Consider the following 18,903-nt stretch of genomic DNA (forward strand, 5'->3'; position numbering starts at 1 on the left):
CAACGCAAGCGCTGCACGCCAGCCTTCCTCCCTGCCTCACATCCTCAGCACTGAGCCCAGCGCAGCACATGGCATGTAACGCCTGCTCGAGATGTGCCCAGGACTCCGCACGCCCAGCAGCACAGCGTGGCTTCGCTTTCTGCTGCACTACAAACTTCTCCACTCTCCCACACCCTTGCAAAAACCCCGATTTGCCATATCAAGCTTCGCAGAAGGATTTACATGGAAACCTCCTGGGCTGAACAGCACGAATCTGGCACAAATCGCACAAAAGTTTGCTCTGCGCTTGCTGCATCGCTTCTCCCATGCGAGCAGCTCCTCAGCTGCACGTTTCTGCAGAGCAGAGCAGCAGCACAGCCCGTGTGCCGCGGGTACTGCATTAGCGCTCACACAGCACAGACTGGCAGGGCCCTCAGGTGCTCCTCCTGTTTTCTGGCAGTGAGGAGGAGGGAGCTGTCTGCTCCGAATTGCAAAGAGCCCTCCCGGAGCTGCACGCAGCCCCGCAGCTCACGTTTTCTATCCTCACGCTTTCTCAATGTACTCTGCAGCTTCTTGAGTTGCTCCTTTCTGTGACTCCCCCTCCTGCACTGAAACTGGAGGAAACACACAGGGCTGGGAGCAGATTTCCGAGGCCACTCGGGTCCTGGCTCTGTCCCCACGAGGTGACCCGGCCGAGCCCTGGGGACGGGATGCTCTCGGGCTCCCGAGGGCTGTGGGACACGGGGGGCCAGAGGAACTGTGGCTGGGAAGCATCACCCACACCCAGCAGTTCCAGGGCACCGCACCCGCTTTCGAGGGTGGCACGTGCTGTGCCCGAGCACCCCACAACGCCCAGCGGGGCCAGGAGAGGACCAGGGCTGCCAGGGGGCTGTGCTGGGCATGGGGCCAGCCACAGGGAGGGTTTCTTGTGTGCAACGGGGAGGCAGAGGGGGTGATGCTGCAGGGTTCCCACTGCACGTGGCACCTTGGATGCGAGAGGATGCTGAAGCCCTGGCTGCACGTGGAGCAGGTGTCCCCAAGCCGTGCTGTCCCTACAGCTGCACCCTGATGTCCCCACACCCCCACGTGTCCCGGGGTACCCCTGGGCTGAGCCCCCGCGAGCGGTACCCTGCAAATCTCCACTCGGTTTGCTGCCTCCTCCATCTCCTCCCTGAGAGCATCGGCTTTGGCGCCCGACGGCTGCAGGTTGCTTGACAAACTCGATGACTTCGCGGACTGCTGCCACCTGCGGACAGCGGGCAGGGTGTCAGGAGGGGACAGGGACCACACAGAGCCGTGGCCGGAGCCCAGCTGAGCCGGTGGGGAACAGCCCAGGGACCCCCTGCCAGCCCCGCCGCGGTCCCCAGGGCTGAGCACCACGGAAAGGGGCCCAGGCCGTGCTGGGATGCAAGAGCCACCCCCAGCCCAAACGATCCCTAGCTCCAATTTAGCAATTATTATTTTTCAAACACTTGCAGACTGCCTCGGGCACAGCCCCAAGCGTGCTGCTCCAGCGTCACCTGGGACACAGGGTGACGCCAAGGGACATCCCACGTCCCCAGCTGGGCTCTGTCAGCCGAGCGCTGCTCTACAGCAGCAGGAGCAGCTGGCTTTTTGCCACCATGTAAGAATTCAGCAAGACAGGGAGAACAGGAAAAAATAAAGATTTGGGCCAGAAAAAAATACGTATTTTTTTTTCTGCAGTGTGCATGCAAGGAAAAGGGATTTTGCAGAGAAGAGCAGAGCTATGGGCTCATTGCAGAGCTTGATTTCAAGGCACAGTGACACGGCCGGGCTGTGACTTCCCATGGCTGCTGGCCGTGCATTTTGCATCACCCCACACCCAGGGACCTGGGGATTTACAGAGCCAGGGGCAGCTCTGAAGCCCCTCGCGAGGAGCGACACCTGCCCAGCACAGGCAGCCCGGCTGCAGTTCCCACCTCGTCCTTGAGGAGTCCATGTCCAGCACCAGCTTTGCTAAATGCTTCCTCTGTTTTTGGATATTTGGGATTTCCACCTGCAGCAACACAGGGGCATGGGGGGAGAGAAACACCTCACTTAAATCGCCGCAGCATTAGGAAGGCAGCACAGCCCACCCCTCCTTTGCTTCCCACCTGTGATGCACAAAACCCCTCGACACCAACATGCAAGTGTGAAAACCCCAACCCCGAAAGAGGCATCCTTTGGTCAGTAAGTCCTCCTGCACCTGGATACCTGGCTTACAGAAGAAAAACTCTTCCTGGGATGTGCCAGCCATAGCAGCAAAGCCTGCCACGCACAGACAGCGTCTGCCAAGGGCTTTGCAGCGGCTGAAAGCCCCAAAGCTGCTGCCCGGCCCTGCTCTCCTGTCCTATCACCAGCAACTCAATAAAGCTCTTCATATTTCAGCTGGGGGCGATAAAATCAGAATGGAGCCCATGACATTTTGCAAGACATAAAAGGGAAAGAAAAAAAAAAGCATTTGGCAAAATTAAAAAAACAGAAAGTTGGCAGCAGGAGGAAAAAGGAAGAAAAAAAGAATCCCAGACAACAACCTCCCTTGTTTGGAGCTTGGAAACGTGTTTCAGAAATAAAAGTGTTCAAGCCTCTGCCTTGAAGAAAGACAGAAAAGAGCAACAGCCAAGAGGGACAGCAGCTGAGCAGGGCAGGGAGCTGCCCCGGCAGCCGGGCTGGTGGACATGCAGACACCGGCTGCGCTGACAGCAGGAGCCAGCACCCAGCACCCCTGGGCGACCCAGAGATGCCACCGCCCGCTGCGCCTGGCTGCATTTTGCCCAGCCCCACCTCAGCCAGCACGAAGAGCGGCTCGATGACATCCCTCTCCACCTGCAGCTCGAACTGGATCAGCTCCTGCGCCAGCTTGTCCTCCGCCTCCCCGCACAGCCTCAGCATTTTCCTGCAAGGGGACGGCGAGGCTGGGGAGGGACGGCAGCGATCCCGGCCGGAGCCGTGGGGTGCTGTGCCCCGAGGTCTGCAAGGTGAGGGACAGGGACGGCAGGCACCGTGGGGACATGGTGGCACTGCCACCTCTTACCCCAGCAGGGAGTCGTCGCCCAGCACCGCCGAGCCCTCCATCAGGCACTGCGCCAGAGTCGTCAGCGGCAGCTTCTTCTGCAGAGGGAGCGCCCCGGCACTGTCAGGCTCCCCGCGCTCACAGGACGTCACGCTGTCCCCAGGCCCAGGTGGCTATGGCCACCCAGCCCCTCCTGCTGTCACCCAGCTGTGCTTCTGCACGTGTGCTCTGCCCAGGACCTCGCTTACATGGGTGCTTTATTCACATGCATACAACCCCTCTGCCCCACGCCCTCATGCGTGTGCACCCGTGTGCGCCTGGCTAAAGGAAAGGAGGAAACGGCTCCGCTGCCCACTCGGCATCCCCAGGGGAGCCTGGCGAACCTCACCGAGCGCTTGTCGGCGTCCACGCCTTGCTGGCCCTGCAGACATGCCGTCAGCTTCTTGTGGGTGCTGTGGGAGACCTGCTTCACCAGCTCCAGACGCTTTTCCACCTGTGGACACAGCGGCACCCATCACCGTCCCGTCCCTCCTCATCCTCACCCTGGTGCGGCCATATCCCTTTGTTAATCAAAGGGATTTTAATTGCTGGTGCATCGGGCTGGGTACAGACTCCTGGCTGTCCTCCACCACCCTGCTGTGCCAGGCAGAGGGTCAGTGGCTCTGGGGACAGGCGTGGGGACAACAGCAGTGCTGGGACAACACTGTGCACTGCGGCCAAGTGAGGGCAGGAGCTTTCTCTCCCCAGGAAAGCTTTGCTTGCACCAAACTGGCAGATACTCAACCCCAGGGCTGAAAATTGCCTGATTTGCCTCGGACTTGCTTAAACAGGGAAGTCCATTCAAAAGCTCAGCAAGATGAGTCACTAAAAGTCAGCAAACAAGATCTGACGAAAAATGTAGCCGAGACCGTCGGGGAAAACGTGCAGCTAAGCAGAAAGCGCAACATCTGGGAAAATAATCCGGAAAAACAAATAACCCCTGCCCTCGGGACACAGGGACGTGCCGACGGGGCAGCAGGTCCTGGAGGGAGCAGAGATGGCAGGATATGTGTGGGACAGGCTGCTCTGCCTCGGCCGGGGCCCTGCACACTAGTTGTATGTATCTACACGTCCGTGTACGCCTCGAAAGATGGGGCACTGTGCAGGAGGAACACGGGTGTGTGAGACGGAGGCAATGCGACACCACTCCAAAAAGGGGTTTGGTTCCCGATTTTCCCTTGAGACAACCCCCCCGGAGAAGGCACTGCACCAACACGGAGCACCTCGCCCCTTCTCCCCACAGCACCTTCCTCTTCCCCAAAGGACACGACCGCCCCACACAGCACCGAGGCCCAGGCTGCGCGGTGTCAGCAGAGACCTGAGTGTGCACGGAGAGACACCAGGAACTAAAAACGAAGCAATGAGAAACACTGACCTGCACCGCCAGGCTGGGGAGCCCCCATCCAGCCCCAAACCTCCCATCCCTGTCCCCGTCCTGCACCCCCAGCCCTGTGCCACTGCAGCACCCACAGCCACCCGTGGGTGTCAGGGCTGTGGCTGTCCTCTTCAGGGCAGAGGCACTTTACCTGCAGAAGATCTTCGCTCAAAACCTCTGTCTTCTCGGCCCTGCAAGAGCAGAAAGACAAAAATGAGCTGGTGAAGGGCCTGGTGTGCGGCTGTGCTGGGCACAGCGGTATTTGCTCCTCCACCAGTCCGTACCGGGACTGTTCCGTATTTCTGTTGGAGATGTGGTCAGTGGGAGCGAGGGCACCCTCGGCATCTTGCCGATGACCCCGGGCCGCGTGGTGCAGCAACCCTTGGGAAGGCAGGGCTGCCATCCTGAGGGGCCTGGGCAGGCTGAGAGGTGGGCCTGTGCGGCCCTCGTGAGGTTCAGCAAGGCCAAGGGCAAGGCCCTGGATCTGGGTCAGGGCAATCCCAAGCACAAACACAGGCTGGGTAGGGAATGGACTGAAAGCAGCCCTGAGGAGAGGGACCTGGGGGTGTTGGGTGATGAGAAGCTCAACATGAGCCGGTAATGTGCGCTTGCAGCCCAGAAAGCCAACTGCACCCTGGGCTGCACCACCAGCAACGTGGCAGCAGGGCGAGGAGGGGATTGTCCCCCTCTGCTCTGCTCTCATCAGACCCCATCTGGGGTCCTGCACTCAGCTCCAGGCCCCCAGCACAAGAAGGATGTGGAGCTGTTAGAAGGAGTCCAGACGAGGCCACGAGGACGCTCAGAGGGCTGGAGCACCTCTGCTGTGGGGACAGGCTGAGGGAACTGGGGGTGTTCAGCCCGGGGAAGAGAAGGCTCCGGGGGTCAACTCGCAGCAGCCTGCCTGTGCCTAAAGGGGGCTGCAGGAGAGCTGGGAGGGACTCTGTGTCAGGGGGTGTGGTGGTAGGACAAGGAGTAGTGGCTTTAAACTAAAAGAGGAGAGATTTAGGTTAGATATGAGGAAGAAATTCATTACTCAGAGGGCAGTGAGGCCCTGGTGCAGGCTGCCCCAGGAGCTGTGGGTGCCCCATCCCTGGCAGTGCCCAAGGCCAGGCTGGATGGGGCTGGGGGCAGCCGGGGCTGGGGGCAGGGGGCCCTGCCCATGGCAGGGGATGGAACCAGGGGGGCTTTAAGGTCCCTTCCAGCCAAAGCACCCTGTGATTCCATGACTCTATGTACACATCAGTTTAAGACTCTCTGGTCCATCAGCCCCATGTGCAGCCCCTGCATGAGCCCCACCTGCTTTTTTTTCCCAGTTATGGTTTCTGGTCAGAAAGCTTCTCCCCACCACGTCCTAGACAAGCAAAGCCTGGAGCATCGTCATCACCATCGGGACTCTGCCACGCAGCCAGAGATACGGCCCCACTGCAGGGACCTGCACATCCCCGTGGGCCGCCTGGCCTCTTTACGTGGGGCTGAGCACACAGGGGTGGTGCACAGCCAGCAGGATGAACCCAGAGGTGCAAATCCAGCTTGCCTGGTTGTGCCAAGGCGCAGGATGCTGCAGGACCTCACATCCAAGCTGCAGGGCACTGCAGAATCCCATGTCCGAGCTCCAGGATTCTGCACGACCCCACATCCGTGCCCCAGGACACTGCAAAACCCCATACGAAAACTCCAGGACACTGCAGAACCTCACGTCCGAGCTCCAGGACACTGCAGGAACCCACATCTGGCCCTAGAATGTCCCTCCTTTGGATCACAACAGCTATCACCATGCTGGAACAGGGCACGCATTTCCCTCCCAGGCACCCTATCATTGCCCAGACACCCCAATGGGGTCTGAGCACCCTAAAATGCACAAAGCAATAGGAGCAGCCCTTGTGCCCGGAAGGATGAGCCCCAGTGATGTGCTGGGCTCCTCTGGGGAGGATGGATATTTTGCTGCAGAAAGGCCAATTGGCACAACTTACCTGCAGAGCCATGAGAGTCCCTGCAAGCACCCACGCTGTGCTGGTAGGCAAGGGGACACGTTTAAGCCATTGAACACTGTAATGTTTATTCATAATCATAGAGGTGTTTTTTTAAAAAACTTTAGTAAACCATTTCTTCTTTAAAAAAGTTATCTGTGTCAAGATGCGCTTGGACAGAGAGTGGAATTTAGCTAAAATGTAAAGGTCAGTTGTCCTCTCAAGGTTTGTCACTGGTTAACGTGAGACTGGAGCACGACAGCAAATTGCTCTTATCCTTTGGCCTCCTTGAAAAACAAAACAAAACAAAACAAAACAAAAAAAAAACACACAAAAAATACCCAACACCTAACTTGCCCAAGCTCTGTTTGCTTTTCAAAACCCAACATGATTTTCTCAGCCCTGAGAACCCAGCTACAGAAGTGAACTGCTGCAAAAGTGGACATGTAGAATATGAAAGTGGAAACGAAGAATTTGAAAGTGGAAGTAAAGGGCACCGGACAGAAAGTTCAAAAGCAGTGCCAGCGGCACAGCCACGGGCTTGCAGCCAGGGGAAGGACTTTGTCTGCAAGTTCATCGGCGAACATGCTGAGTTCAAAGCCTTTATGAAAATGTAAATGAACGGTGCTAAATCCAGCTTGCATAGGAAACTTGTCGTAGCGTTCAATTTAAGTCAGTTTATTTTTAAAGAGGCACAGAACCCATTTGGTTTAATTAAAAAAATGGATTTAAACGTGCACATTACACCTCCCTGTGTTTGGAAAGCAATCAACCTGCCCTCCACCTGCCAAGTTATGGCCCCAGGGGCTCTGCTCCTCCCCGCTGCTCCCTTGGCACACCTTCCTACAGCCTTTTGTGAAGCTTTCGTCCTCTCTTTGGGAGAGGGGGGCCCAAAAAGTCCCTGGGGTGCAAAACCCCATTTATCAGTCATTTCTAGCATTATTTGTGCTCTTTTAAGGCACCTTGCTAACACCCGTGCCCGCCCATGTATGGATGGAAATGGGTGAATGTAGAAAACCAAGGATTTTTACACCCAGCCTTGGAGGTAGGTGAGAAATGAGCCCCTGGGGAAAACAGAGTTTGGAGCCCCTCAGAACCAGACTTGCCTTTAAAAAAATAATTAAAAAAAGGCTGTTCAAGTGTTACTCCTCTTCTGCAAATCACCATTGCTAGCCCTTTTGGGCAAGGTTGGAAACGGTGCAGAATTATCCTGGGCATGGAAGAAAGCAGCAAATACCCAAAGGCACAGCCCCATCAGGACCCAAACCACCCCGCGGCTACGCGCATCGGAGCCGTGCAGCACCCACGTGGCGCTCCCTGACCTCGCTGCTGGGAGCAGAATACTTTCAGCATCAAGCCTCTGCTATACAGAAGCAGATATGGCATATGAAGCTAAATCCAGTCAGCACCCATGGACGGGAAGGAGCAGGGATGCACGTGAGCACCGTGCACGCACAGCACCCGGGGGAGAAGCCGTGCCACCGCCGAGCATCGCTGCCATCTGCTCCACGCCCCAACCCCGTGTCAGCTCCGGGGGAGATGGAGCAGCTGGCTGCTCCCCTAGTCCATGCAACGGCCCATGCAACGGCCATCACCATAGAGAAAATGGATAAAACAAAAATAGTGATGTTTTTTGTGTGCTTTCTCCTTTTCTGGACAGCCAAATGGAGGGGTTTGCACGCCCAGGCTGCCAGGATGGTCCTGCTCTGGCAGAGCTCCCCCAGCCATCATAAAACACCCCGCACTACGCTGCAATGCATGTGCACGAAGCAGGAAACATCTCAAACAGGGTACCAAAATCTGGCCTTGTTTTGCTTTCAAGCACGTTTGCAGTACAGAAAAACCTCAGCGTCCTTACCATCCACCCCAACACAGGCACCCGCCACCCAGCCCATGGGACATATAATCGGGTTAGGGGGCCTCCAGCAAACAATTTGGCTTACAAAAGTGGGGAGAAAAAAAGGCTGCAATCTTAGGGGGGCATTCATGAGCAAACGGGAGCTCAGCACTGCTCCAGGTGGAGCAAGCAGCACATCCCTAGGGGTGCTGCATGGTTATCCCCAGCCTGTGCCTTGCACCCATGGGTGCAGAGGAGCTGCTGCAGGAGCCAGGCTGCTTTTGCAGTGGGATGGGGACCCCACAAGGCTTCATGGCCATGCTGCAGCCACCGGCAATGGCATGGGCACTGCTGCGATGCGATGGCATTGCTCACAGCACTGGGCTGGGTACCACGTCACGCAGAACAGATCCTGCACCACTGAGCCCGGCCCCGCAGCCACCGGCAGGGAATTTCCCTCCAGCACAGCCCTGCCAGCCGGGGTCAGCCAAAATGGGCTGAAATCGCTCGGTTTTGGAGCGGTTGCAAGGTCCTGCAAACCACTGGGCTCTGCCGACTTCCTGCCACCAATCCTAAGGTTGTTCTTTCTTTTCCAGAATGCTCAAAAAAAAAACCAACCCAAAACCAATTTTCTTCATTTCTGTGTTTGCTCCCACCGGCAGCACTCCAGAATCTGTAAATTATACCCAGGAGTGTGAGAACCGAGCAGCATCTCCAAATGCACATCAAACCAGAACTAGCCGTTCCAGATGGCCGTTCTACACGTAAAGATTATAAGGAAAAAAACAACACCATCCTACTCCCCAGCCATCGGATTGCATTGCAGCTCCATGCTGGCAAAATCCCGTCCTATCTGTTGTGTTCCTACCACCTCAGCCCAAAGTTAACATGGTTTTAGCGGGGCTGGGGGCCTCTTCCCTGCCGCGTGGCGTGCACTGTGTTGGGATGATGTTTTGTTATCCCCCACGGGTGCCTCGGAAGCTGCAGCCCTACAGAAACTCACCAACACCAAGAGAAGCCGGTCTGGGTTTCCCAGTGCTGGGAATCGTGTCTGGCAGCAGAAGGGATGCTCTCGTCTTCCAGCCAGACGTCATGCCCCCCTGGGAACGCCCCCTGGCACCTCCAGCCAGCTCCTGGCCACCTCGCTTCTCGCCCAGACGTTTCTGTCCCTGTGCCTGGTGATGTGGGTGCAGGCAGAGCAGGACAGGGACCCCCGCACAGGGCACGACCGCATCCAGCCCAGCAGGCTGGTGACGCCGTCCCCACTCACACAACGCGTCCTCTGCAAGCGTCACCCCCAGGACAGGGGCGCGGGGACCCTCCGGCCATGCTCCCACCCCTTTCCCTGCTGGGGTCCCGCTCCCGTGAGCAGCCCCAGCCCCTTCGCAGCAGGATGAGCCCCAGGCTCTCCATCCCGCAGCACTGCACATACCAGGGGGAGCACGGACACTGACAGCCAGAATAACCCTGGTGCCTCCAGCCCCAAAACCCCACTCGTTACACACGTCCTGCAGGCAGGCAGGCGGGATTAGTGGCTTTCTGTGCCTTCTTCCATCTTTCCACTAGGCAAAGGAGAGCACGCTCCTCCCCTTCCCCTTCAGATTCCCACCCCAGAGCTGTTTTTCTCAGCACAAATCCAGGCAATTATCAGCCTCGATCATCATCCAGACACTTGTGTCCCCACAAACATCTGGGAGAAAGGGGACGATTAATACGTGGCGCTAAAAACCAACAAGGGGGGGATGCAGCCACTGTTTGGTCGGCGTTGGCTTCTGCGAGAAATAATTGCTGCCAGTAGAAATCAACACCAATCAAGCAAATTAATTTGATTTAAACATAAATACTACATAATCTTCCAACATGAAATTGTGCGTTGACCTCGGGAGCCACAGCGAGCTGTCTGCTTCCCCCGAGCATCCCCGCAGCTGGACCGGGGGGCACAAACTTCCACCAGAACGGGGGTGCAACGGCTTCCCCAACACGGTCCCTCACCTGCCAGGTCCCAGGGCTGAGCCCAGCCCTGCTGCTGCTGCCGTGGTGCTCGGAGGGATGCAGGAATGCTGCTGCACCTGGTCGGGTGATGCACGTTCACCCCAATACGTGCTTGTCCCTACGTGTGGCATCCCCATGCAGGGGCATCACGCCCCGCTGCCCTGCACCGCTCAGCATCACCACGGAACGAGCTTTTAGGACGAGCAAAACACCCACCACAAGGAGCTCGATCTTTAATACGACCATTTCAACCCCATTCTGGATTTAGCTGCTGTGTTCTCTCCAAAAGGGAGAAGCATCACCAAATTTCTGACCGGGTGCTCCGAGCGGCGCTGCCCGCGGCAGCAGCCCCCGCCGGGGGCCGGAAGGGTGCAGGACGCAGCTGGGGCGGCTGCTCTCTGCCCGCTGCGGGGGCTGCGGGCTCCTGCCCCAAAACAGCCCGGCAGCCGGCCGCAGCGAGGGGGAGGCAGGCTGCAGGCGGCCAAGGACTGACTCCCAAGGACGGCCAGGGCTCAGCTCCCCCTCCAGGAAGAAAAGGGCTGGGGACTGCTGGCACCCGGATGCCGGTGCACAAGGGGCTGAGAAAAGGCAACCCACGGCCAGCAGCCGTGTCCCAAAAAGCACGGAGGTGACCCAGCCCTCGCAAAGCATCCTCAGAGCAGGGCTGAGCACCTCTGCTCCCTGCGTCGAGCCCCACACCACCCTCCAGCACCTCCTCGTGCGCCTCTGGGTGCCGGCACCCATGGGGCAATTCGGGTCCTGAACCCCAGAGCCCCGACTTGCCCCGTTTCACTGGGCTTAGAGGCACACAAAATCCAGCAGGCACCACGAGGATGCCACGCTCGAGGCAGTGACACTCTCGTGGGTGCCCTGGGTTCCTGCACAGTGTGCAGCCGGCAGCAGCCCTGGCTCAGTTTCAGCCGAGGAGAGGCACGGGTCTGGCACAGGCAGCACTGGGACCACAACAGCGGGGCCCCAGCACCTGCAAACGGCTCCAGCGCGAGCTGAGGACACGCGGCCCAGCAGACTGATGGAGGGGGAGCTCTGCTCAAGGCATTCGCCTTTGCTCCCCGATTCGGGGCAGCTTGTGGAGCCCCCGGGCTCTCCCAGCCGCTCCTCCAGCCCCACGTCTGCCCACGCCGAGGTTTTGTGAACCCAGGGCAGCCACGGGGACGTTGCTTATTGCCGGTTCCCACTCATCCCTTCCACGCCCGCAGACACCTCCTTAGCCCCCCAAACTTGCTGGGAGCATTTCTGCCAGCCCCAGGGGCTCAGGGAGCCGACGGGAGAGCCGGTGATTTATGTGCAATTTGGGGACAAAACATTCAGACTGCTCCATTAATATTTCATCACTCCATTTGTCAGCGCTGCCGGCTTAGGAGGAGGATAAAAATATCCGCCCGCCTGCCTTCGCTCGCAGCTGGCACCTCCCTTCTCCCGCTGCCGCGCAGCTCCCGAGCCCTGCGAGCCGAGGGCCGTGATTCAGAACGGCCACGGAGGGGGGGGCCGCAGGCACCAGGGCCCCGCACCCCGTGCGTGCAACCCAGATATCCGAAGCTCGTCGCTGCCTCCTGCAAATCCCACGGGAAAACCCCCGGTGGCGCAGCTCATCCCCGCGCCCTCCGTCCTTATTTCCTGCAAGGCCGCAGGCAGAGCAAACCCTTCTGCACCGGAGGCCTCGGGATCTAAGCGGGGACATCCCGGTGCTTAAGGGAAAGCGACAGCTCCAGGAACCGTGCGCCAGCCTGCAGCACCCCAGGCAGCCTCGCGCCGCACCCCAAAGCACCACCGTGGTCCCCGGACACCCAGGACACGCACCCTGGGTCCCCCTTCTCCCCCCGCATCCATCGAGCACGTTCCCAGTCGCCTGCTGTGCCTTCAGGGACCTCGAAGTGTCACTTCGCATGAGGCTGCAACTGCCCGTTTCCTTCCTGGCGCAGCGAAGACAGCGCTCCGACACTTCTGGAAAGCCGACGAATTTCTGCTCTGGGCGCAGCCCCGGAGAGCTCCCGGCGGCCTCGGTGGCCCCGCATGTACAACGGGGAAATAGAGAAAGAACCCAGGAACGTGGCACTTTGCAGGCAGCATCTTCAAAGTGTTTTACAGCCACTTACTGATTTCCCTTCCCTCTTTTCGCCCCGTGGAGATAAATATTATGAGCCTTACAGCCAGGCTACGCAATTCTCCCGAAGGTCGGGCACCGAGTGTGTGTCCGAGCTGGGACGAGCATTCCCAGATCTCCGACTCTCTTTAACCGCCAAAGCAAGGATCCCTGTGGCCTCACGTGCTTATTTTTGTGATGCTGCTGGGAAAAGGTGCTGCGAGGAACCATCCGTGGCCATGCCAGCCCCCAGGAAGCGGGAGGGCGCAGTGGGGCAGCGATGCAGGAGGGGACAGCCGGAGGGGACAGTGCCCTGGCCAAGTGGCCATTTCCTTCCTTGCTGCTGCCCTCTCTCCTTGCCCTTCCCCTTTTTCTATCGAGTTAAACAACCAAAATAAAGGAGTAAAGGGCAGAGCACAGCCCTCCGGCCCCCATCCATCCCACCTACCTCCAAGCCCTGAGGTGCCGGGGAAGGGACGAGCCCTGGTCCCGCAGGGCAGCGCCGCACCTCTGGGTGCTGCTGCTCCCTGGACGGGGCACAGGAGGGCAGTTCCTGGTTTTAGCTGACTTGCGTTAGAGCAAGTCAATTAAAATTAGCGCAAGTCAATTAAAAGGGGCGTTGTTCAGGTGTTGGACAGGTGAGGTGATGAAGGGGACGAGCCAGGGGGTGGCAGGATGGAAAAGCCTTGTGGCTGTGCCAAACTGAGCCCAAGCCATCCGTCACCACCACAGCGATGTCCCTGGGGGGGCTGCAGCCCCCAGACACCCCCAGGCACACCCCACAGCAGGGGGATGTGGCCATGGGATGGCATCGCTGGTCCCCTGCCCCTGTCTCCTGCACAGCGCACGCATGGGGGGCACGGCCACCCCCACAGGGGCCTTGCTGGGAAGAGTGGGGACCCTCTCCACCACCTTCTTCGTGGCCCCCCGGTGTCCCCCCCAGTGCAACTCGAGGGACAACCCCCAGGTACAGCGGAGACCCCAGTGCAGGCTGCACCAGCACCAGTCCAGGATACGGCCCGGTGGTCTCCAGCCCCGTCCTCGGCAAGGACTCGCGGGTGAGGCACCGCAGGGGACGGTGGCCCTGCAGCCACGGACCCGGCCCTCCGAGCTGCCGGTCACAAGACAGCCGAGCTGCAGCCGGGCACGGAAGAGGGTTACTGACTGATCTGCCTGCTGAGCGGCCCCCGCACGAGCAAGAGCACCGAAAACCCGGGACTGGGGCCGGCTGCCTCGCGGCGCCGCGCAGCACCGAGCCTAGCTGAGGACAAACCACCGCTGCTCATGCCTGCAATGGCCCGGGCTGCAAATTCACATCCCTGCCGAGGACATCCCGGGGACAACGAGCCAGGCTCACGCAGCCCCCTCCCTCCTGCCTGCCTCACCTTCCGCGAGCATCCCCAAAACCACCGGCACCCGGAGCGCTGCGCCTGCCCGCACTGAGCCAGGGGCCGCCGGGCAGTGGAGAAGGAAGGATGCTCGGACACCATTTTGAAGGTGTGCGTGAGCTCGCAGCACCACACGCAGCCCCCCGGCCCGCTCCCCGCTCCTCCCCAGGGCACCCGGCCCGCTCTGCCCCAGCGCAGCCCCTTCCCGAGGGGCTCCGGGGCCCAGCCGGGGACCCGCTGCCACCGCTGCCCGCGGGGACGCCTGGCACGGAGCTGCGCGGGACGAGGCACGGAGCTGCGGCCCCTCGCGCCCGCACCTACCGGGTCCTGGCCGAGTGAGCACCTGGGGCTCGCATCCCCGAGGAGGAGGAGGAGGAGGAGGAGGAGGGATGGAGGGATGGAGGGATGGAGGGAGGGATGGAGGGAGGGATGGAGGAACGGAAGGAAGGACGGAGGGAAGGATGGAGGGAAGGATGGAGAGAGGGAGAGAAGGAAGGAGGGAAGGAGGGAGGGAAGGAGGGATGGAGAGACAGGGGGAGGGAGGGATGGAGAGATTGATGGAGGGATGTAGGGAAGGAGGGAAGGAGGGATGGAAGGAGGGAGGGACAGATGGAGGGAGGGAAGGAGGGATGGGGACACGACCAGGGGAGCAGGGTGGCAGCCCCCGGAGGAGACCACCCTCCCCGGAAAAGTCGGAAAAGGAAAATAAATAAATAAATAAATCCCCCCCCCCCCCCCGCACCCCCCCACCCTCCCCCCCGCACCGCTGCAAAATCTCGGGGAATTACACAACAGCCGCCGGCACGGCCGCGGGCCCCCTGACACCCGCGGTGCCCCCCCGCAGGCACCCAACGCGCCCCCCCCGCGCCCAACAGGGCGGGCTTGGGGGGGGGGGGGGGGCACCCATGGGTGCTGCGGGGGGGGGAGGGGGGATCAGGCTGCGGCAGCGGTGCTGGGGGGGGGGTCCCCGCGGCTCGGGGGGGGGGGGCAGGGAGGGTGCGGGCAAGGGGGGGGGGGGGGGTGCGGGGGGGGCCGGTGCGGTGCCCACCTGCCCACGGTCTGGTTGGCGAGCTGCCGCATGCGGTTGAATTGCTTCTTCATGGTGCCGGCGGCGCGGGCGCCCCTTTACGCGGCCGCGCAGCGCGGGGGGGGCGAGGGCCGCTTCCACCGCCCCTCCCGCATCCTCGCCCGGCCGAACCGAGCCGAGCCGGGCCGAGCCGAGCCGTGCCGAGCCGTGCCGAGCCCAGCCGGCCCCTGCGCGGCTCCGCGCCCCGCGTCCCCCCCCCCCCACCCCTCTCCGCGCTGCGCCGCCCCCGCCGCTGCGGAGCTGGGAAATGTAGTCCCGGCGGGGGGAGCGGGGCCGGGGGGCTGCGACCTCCCCCCTCCCACCCCGCACCTTTCTTTCAGCCCCCGGTGGACCCCCGGCATCCCTCCGGCATCCTCCTGCAGCCCTCCGGCAAGCCGCCAGGCAGCCCCCCCCCCCCCCCCCCCCCGCGGTCCCCAGCACCGCCTGGTATCTCCCACCATTCGTCCAGCACGCCCTGCAACCCCCCCCGCGACCCCCAGCATCCCTCCACCATCCCTCAGCACCCCTCAGCATCCCCCCAGCATCCCTCAGCATCCCCCCAGCATCCCCCAGCATACCCCCGGCACCCCTCAGCATCCCCCCAACACCCCTCAGCGTCCCCCCAGCATCCCCCACGTCCCCCCAGCATCCTTCCAGCATCCCCCACCATTCCTCCAGCACACTCTGGAATCCCCCAATATCCCCCCCAACATCTTCCAGCACCCCCCCACCATCCTTCCAGTGCCCTCCAGCATACTCCCAGCACCCCCAGCACCCCCAGCCTCCCTCAGCATCCCTACAGCGTCCCTCAGCTTCTCCCCTGCACACCCCCAGCACTGCTCCAGCATCCCCCTGCAATCCCCTCATCCCTCCAGCACCCTCTGGCATCCTCCAGCATCCCCCCAGCACTCCCACTGATACTGTTTGGAGCCCCACAGGGTTGGGGTGCTGGAGGTGCACCAGGGTTGATGTTCTTACCCCTGCACAGCTCAGCAGAGCTGCAGCAGGAGCCTCTCGGCAACCCGGGCACGGCTGCGGTGCCTTTTTCACCCAGGACACGTCCGGGGTGGCCGGGACACCTTGAGGTCCTGCTGCTCTGTGGGCCGGGGGCAGTGGGATGTGGGCTCTTGGTTTGCAGTACACAGGAGGGTTACTCCAAACGCTGAACTGCACGGCAGTGCTGCAGGGGATAGGCCCTGCACTGGGCTGTGAGCACGCTTTGAAACCATGCTACCACCTTCGGTAACAGCCCCGAGCATTTTGGTGTGGACGTGTTCCAGGTTGCCCCGTGCCTGACTGCACCGAACGGGGCTGGGGAACTCGAGCTCCCTTACGCCCGACAGAGCAGCGCCTCTGCTGTAGCCTCAGTAGTCCCACCTGCAGCATGGGGCAGAGGGCTGGGGCTCCGGGGGAGGAAGGCGCTTCACAGCGGCCTCTTCTATGACCGAGGGGATTTTCTGGTGTTCAGCAGTTCCCATGAGCTCTCTGTTAGGTGCACGAGATCATCCCCGAAATAAGATGATCGGATGCTTCAGCTGCTGTTCTGGTCAGTCCAAACAAGCCCTGCAAATAACACAGCGCTGCCACCGACGGTGCCGGCACCGGCACCAACCCGGGCACGCAGGCGGTCGTGGTGTGAGGTTCCTAAACAGACATCAAGCCCCAGCCGTGCTCCTTCCAGCTCCTGGAAACCCAGGAAAAAAAAAATCGATGCTTGTCTCGTGGAAAAAGCCAAGAAGCGGAGTGCTAATGAAGAGCAAAACCGCCCCCGGTGGACCTGGATGAGATTAGAGCCGGCCTGAGAGCGTGGGGCGTGCGGTGCCAGGGCACCACGCAGCATTCTGCCCTCGCCCCTCTGCCAGGTGGCATCCGAGGACATTTCCAGGCTTGTGGGCTGAGGGTGTTTGCCAAACAACGGTCCTTCCTTCCTCCTTTCCCCCGCCCCCGTCACCATTTTTGTGCAAAATCTGTAGGATTCTTCCCAGTGGCTTTATTCACTCCTAAGCCGATGTAGTTTCCATGCTGAGGGCCGGGCGCTGACGGCCACAGCCCCACGCGCTGCCCCATGCACCCCACACAAACCAGAGCCTGCCACCTGCAGGGATTTTCCCCTATTTCCCCATGCCCGTGTCTCCGGATCCACGGGCATTTGTGTCACCTCAGGGACGAGGTTCGGGGCTGTCCCTGGGCAGGCAGCGGGGACCCCCGGGGCAGGAGGGCAAGGACCAAAAGGGATCGTCCTCATTTCGGGGATGCAGGCTGCAGCTCTGTGCGTGCTTCATTCCCATACAACTGCGAGGAGGGGACGCATGCTCCCCAGCACTGAGTCTTCCAAAGCACCCCTGGGATTTAGAAGGAGTGGGAAGCTGGATTTCTTCCCCTGTATCTGAGCCCTTCCAAGCAGGCTTGCCACGTAGGAACTCCCTGATTTCTAGAAGCATATCCCTCCTGCTTTCTTCTCCAGGCTCCTCTGCCTGCCAGGGTATTTCTAGAGTCAGGTTTTGTGTGTCTCCAGGATTCCTCGTCCCGCTTTGAGAAGATTTATGCTGAAGACAGCTCGGGCAGAGGCTGCTGCTGTGATGCTTTCGGTTCACGGCAGGGCACAACCTGCCTTAATCCAGGAATGTTTTGCAGCCAGGGACCTCCTGGCATCTCCCCTGGCATCAGCTGGTGCAGGCTCCTTCTTTCCTCTATTTTTCCACATTTAATTGCAGCATTTTCCTGGCGTGGCAAAAGGAGGAGGGGGGGGCCACCCTGGGGTGACAACCGCTCGGCGCTGTTGAACCTCCAAGACCAAGTAGTGCTGGCCCAGATTGGTCACAGCCAATTAGCATCAAAGCAACCCATTTTAGTGGAAAACCATACTAGTGGATGGCTAACAGCCCCAGCGAGAACAGGGCACTGTCCCAGTTGCCCGCACCCACAGGTCCAGCACAGCCCCCCCCCCGACCCACCTCGTACCCTCGGTGACCGACCTGCCACCAAAATGTGCCACGAGCAAACGCCGCGTCCCACCGTGCCTCTGCTCGGGCTTTGCTGGCCCCTGCGCCTGGGCTGCCAGCGGGTCCCTGCCCTGGGGGCACAAGCCTTTTCCCTCTGCCTGCTCCCCAAACCCAGCTGGCACCGGGCTCAGCTCTCGGCTTCATTGCCGCGCAAGTGTAAATAACCACCCGCACCCTCCGGCACGGAGAGGCTCTGGCAGAGCACGTCCCCAAGCAGCAGGGCTCGGCCACGCCGCCGTGCCCAGCCCGCGGTGCCCGCACGGCCCCGCTGCACCCTGCAGCCGCTCGCCCAGGGCCATCTTCTGCTGCCCTGGCCCCGTGCCGAGCCCTGTGGCACCCGAGCAGCCCCTCTCTGGACGGGTGGGGAGTGATGGCGTGGGTCCAGCTCCTCGTTCCCCTCCTGCGTTGTTCCTGCAGAAATCCCGCGTGCCACCGGCCGTGCCACAGGAGCCAGGATTAAAGCCCCTGGGAGCGGGCTGCTGCCAGAGCCCAATTCCCAGGATGTTTTCCCCGTTACAGAAACGCAGACGAGGGTGTCTGCATTTCCAGCCAGGGCTGGAAAGCCCTCAGTGGAGGTTCTCTGTGTCCCCAGGGCATGTCACATCCCAGCCGCAGGGACATCCCATCCCCGACAAGCAGCCCCCTGGCTCCCCGCACAGCCCTGGGACCCTCCGCTCGCAGTGATCTCTCCCCACCTCGACAGACGTGCTGGGGAAGGTTTAAGCACCAAGTTGAGTGCAAGTGCTATTTTTTCCCCTTCCTGGAATTAACATATTGCAACGAGCTTTATAGATATGGTAAATACACATATGCACAAGGCAAAAGGAACAGAGGCAGCGGGCCCTTGGTAAGGACACGGTGTGTTTGCACGGTGGCACAGGAGAAGGGGGGGACGTTTTCTTTCTCCATGATTATTGCAGGAACAGTGAACAGCAGGACAGAAAGGTTTCAAGGCACTGCAGCCTGCACCTCTGTTATAACTAAGAAATGCCGTGTATTTTACATCTTTTAAATGATTTTCTTAAGAACTCGCTAACATTGTCCCATAAAACAGAAAATGGGAGCATGGCAAGGGGCAGCTAGTTTTCCATGGGCACAGCTCAAGATTTGCTCCCTCTGAGCCCACCCCAGAAAGCTGCATCCT

The 18,903-nt window shown here is 60.5% G+C and overlaps 1 protein-coding gene across 1 annotated transcript; it reads right to left on the reverse strand.

Annotated features, from left to right (window-relative positions):
* Positions 1 to 522: 522 nt before the first annotated feature.
* LOC118255580 (rho GTPase-activating protein 44-like) lies at positions 523 to 14,792 on the reverse strand. The gene is made up of 8 exons (XM_035561899.1): positions 14,740 to 14,792; positions 4,558 to 4,597; positions 3,381 to 3,485; positions 3,014 to 3,090; positions 2,764 to 2,875; positions 1,889 to 1,996; positions 1,108 to 1,225; positions 523 to 593 (listed from the first exon to the last, which is right to left on the reverse strand). Exons 1-8 carry the CDS (start codon positions 14,790 to 14,792, stop codon positions 523 to 525), a joined length of 684 nt encoding a protein of 227 aa, XP_035417792.1.
* Between the last annotated feature and the right edge of the window lie 4,111 nt (positions 14,793 to 18,903).

This window comes from Cygnus atratus, chromosome 18, assembly GCF_013377495.2.
Source record: "Cygnus atratus isolate AKBS03 ecotype Queensland, Australia chromosome 18, CAtr_DNAZoo_HiC_assembly, whole genome shotgun sequence".
Classification (NCBI taxonomy): domain Eukaryota; kingdom Metazoa; phylum Chordata; class Aves; order Anseriformes; family Anatidae; genus Cygnus; species Cygnus atratus.

Excerpts from the sequence above, each read along its gene's own strand:
- LOC118255580 (XM_035561899.1), bottom strand. The coding sequence starts at position 14,792 with ATGAAGAAGCAATTCAACCGCATGCGGCAGCTCGCCAACCAGACCGTG. Across the intron at positions 3,486-4,557 it reads TGAGCGAAGATCTTCTGCAG|GTGGAAAAGCGTCTGGAGCT; the intron begins GTAAAGTGCCTC and ends CTGTGTCCACAG. Across the intron at positions 1,226-1,888 it reads AGCCGGGCTGCCTGTGCTGG|GTGGCAGCAGTCCGCGAAGT; the intron begins GCAGGTGTCGCT and ends CGCTGTCCGCAG.